Source organism: Acanthisitta chloris, unplaced genomic scaffold, assembly GCF_000695815.1.
Source record: "Acanthisitta chloris isolate BGI_N310 unplaced genomic scaffold, ASM69581v1 scaffold13243, whole genome shotgun sequence".
Classification (NCBI taxonomy): domain Eukaryota; kingdom Metazoa; phylum Chordata; class Aves; order Passeriformes; family Acanthisittidae; genus Acanthisitta; species Acanthisitta chloris.
In genome coordinates, this window is record NW_008665491.1 from 15,789 (window position 1) to 18,947 (window position 3,159).

The window sequence follows — 3,159 nt, forward strand, 5'->3', positions numbered from 1 at the left end:
ACATGCATACTGCACATGAATAAAAAGATCCCTCATTAGGTAAAGGTAATTTTAAAGAAGCAATGAAGAATCTAAGTATTCTGTGGCAGGGAAGGTATTTCATTAAAATACACAAATACTTGTGGCCCTTAAGGAAGTCCCCAACTATAGCTGCTTCATCATCTCCTTTTTGAATGACTTGATATTGCAGTGTAAAATTTTGAGGAAAGGAAAGAAGAATAATGTACAGGGGGGAAAAGCAGATCAACCAATGAAACTACCTCACCCTATTAATAATGTTTACAAACATATTTTAATGGACTTCACAATGTGCCTCATGTTGTCTCTCTGAAGTTTAGTGTGTGTCTTCCCCATTTTTATATAAAAGGTGCTCCAAAACACTTCCGACAACACTCAACTCGGCTGCTTGGTGGAGCATCTATTTTCTGCATCTTGTCAAGAACTTCCTTTGGTAGTTTTTCATGTGCAAGTCTGTATTCACTATCAAAGACCTCTGAAAGGAAAGAAGCATAGTTGAAGTTATTTCAGAGGCACTGCACAGCGCACACTACTGCTCCTACTGCTCCTGGTGATTTTTATGTGCTAATGAAGTTATCTTCACTAACTAGCTGCTGATTTTTCTTTTATAAAATGCACTTCTCAGAGGACCTGAAAAGCATCTTCATAAGATGTGTTGGGCATCACAGCACATTACAGTGGACTGTCACAGTCCAGTCTGCCTATTCTCAAGGTTATTTTCCTGTGACTCCCATGGGAGTCACTTTGCTTGCATAGTACCAAATTGAAGACGTGGTAGAGGAAATCAGCAGGGGTAGGAATTCAAGTGGCCAGAGCATATCAGTCTAATATATGGGTCTCAGAAAGATGGACAAACTTTCAAACATGAGGAATCAAAGCTTCAAGCTAATATTCTTAGTTTAAAATAACTGACTACTGGCTTCAAACAGTCAAAATTAATGGCCCCATCTGAATTACATTTACATCAAAGCAACATCTACTTGAAGACTGAGAGCACAATACTTTCCACTAAAACACAGAAATTGAAAAGCTACTTCAAAGCTCTTGGATAAAAAGTCAATTTTATATGCTAGTTTTCATGTAGAACATTTATCTACTCCATACACAGGCACCATGCATTTCACAGTATTCTTCACTTACCAATGTCAATGTTTTCTTTTCCAAGAGACACCAGAGACAGGAACAGAATTTCCCTGTAAAAACTCCTACGAAATATTTTGAAGAGCAAGTTAATAAAAGCACCAACAATCCTAAGTTTACAAGTCCATACTGAAGACACTGTTCTTTCATTATGTAGTTTCTGCAGTTGTTCTGTTAACCTTGCTGGTGAAGCAAGTGACCAATCTACATAGCTACTAACTTAAAGTTTCCTAATGCCTGAACACTTTTAGTTAATGCAGAAAGCTGTATTATTGCCAAATCCTAGCAGTTACATTTTCTATGAAATATTCCTCTGTCAAATGTGCCATAAAAACTCCAAACAAACAAGAAATATGGAATTAAACACCACTTATTTATTAACTCATTCCTGCCTGAAGGTTAAGACACTGTCCCAGGTTGCCCAGGGAGGCTGTGGCTGCCCCAACCCTGGCAGTGTTCAAAGCCAGGTTGGATGGAGCCTTGAGCAACCTGCCTTGGTACGAGGTTTCCTTCCCTAGAGACTAGATGATCTCTAAGCTCCATTCCAACCCCTAAAATTCTATGACTCTATGAAGTACTATGTGTGGGTTTATTTCAGGCCACCCATAGAGTTTGTTTTCTGTTTCAGAATGTCATGATCTATCTCAGAACTGGATAACACTAAATAAACAGGTTTTATTTTTTCCCTCATGTGTAAGTCATAAAGATGCTTCTCTAGTACACTCTCTTTTCAGTAACTACAAGACACAGAAGCAAAGATGACTTAGCATGGCAGACTTCAAACACATCTTGTATCTGCTGTAATTTACTTCAGATGCTGTGCTTTTGCACGAAGCCCTCCTTGAGTTGCAAGTGCAGGTGGCATAACGTACCATAAAGGATTATTTACACATCTCTCTTTGTGGATCATGCTGCATCTGCTTTTCACAGCCAGTTCTTTTTCTCCAGGCTGCTAGAATTTTCATGTATGTAACTAGGGAGAATATTCCACACATCACAGCAGGATGCTGCACACACCAAAATCTGCATCATTAATACCTGTATTTTTCTTACATATTTGTAAAATGTCTATTTTGACTTGATCTGGATGAATTATGCACCTGGATACAGAATGCACCTGTTTGCAAACATGAGCACAAACAAATACACACAGTTTTTGTTGGGCACACATCAAACCGACCCAGAGGTCCTCATGAAGTTATCAATATGAAATGTATACAGTCTGATCTCATTTGGCTTTGAATGGGGAGAAGGTAAGAAGAGATTATCCCTTTACCTCTGTCGTTTGACATCTGGCTTAACATTCTGTAGCAGGAGATTGATTGGTTTAACAACATCGTTGTGTTGAATACTTAGTTTGATGTTCTCTAACAAAGTGTTTGTTGCCTGCTGATCTTCTGCCAGTGTGGAGGGTCTCTTCTCAGAAGAATCTGGGAAGTACAAATGTACAGACTAGTAAAACAGTACAGATTTACTTGGTTTTTTACTTTAGTAAGTAGAAGGAATTTCAAAAAGTGAGATCCATATAGAAAACCTCTACTCAATCTGCACAAATTTGTTAAAATGGACTTACAGTCCTTACTCCAAGGTTACCTTAAATGAAAGAGAGAGGATACATCCAGTAACCACGTGCAAGAGCTCCCACATGACAGAAATACAAGAGGCTGAAGGGGATCCAGCATCAGATGCTGCCCATGATGATTTGCTAGCTCAGATTTATTGCTGTACTTAAGCTTTAAAAATTAAGTCCACTCCAAAAAGGGTATTCTTATACAAAGGAAAAGAGATCAAACAGTGTCACATTTCTTACCAAAGCAACTTTTCTTATCAAAGCCCTTCTTCAAAGCCACTTACAATTAACTAGTAACTTTGGGATACATACTGAGACAGATAATGCACAGTTGCAACAAATAGGAAATAAAATTATCAAGACATTTCTTGCCATGATTTGTTGGCTAAAATACCACGTTCAGAATAACACTGAACTATTATTTTCTGGGA

At 38.1% G+C, this 3,159-nt stretch overlaps 1 protein-coding gene across 1 annotated transcript in view; it reads right to left on the reverse strand.

Moving 5' to 3' along the window:
- Window positions 1-356: 356 nt before the first annotated feature.
- The window catches only part of DENND4C (DENN/MADD domain containing 4C), a 46,600-nt gene continuing 43,797 nt past the window's right edge, over window positions 357-3,159 (reverse strand). The window contains exons 30-32 of the mRNA XM_009071783.1: window positions 2,435-2,588; window positions 1,159-1,223; window positions 357-493 (exon numbers count right to left, since the gene is read on the reverse strand). Of these exons, the coding sequence (XP_009070031.1) occupies window positions 357-493; window positions 1,159-1,223; window positions 2,435-2,588 (356 nt within the window). The remainder of the gene's footprint in view (window positions 494-1,158; window positions 1,224-2,434; window positions 2,589-3,159) is intronic.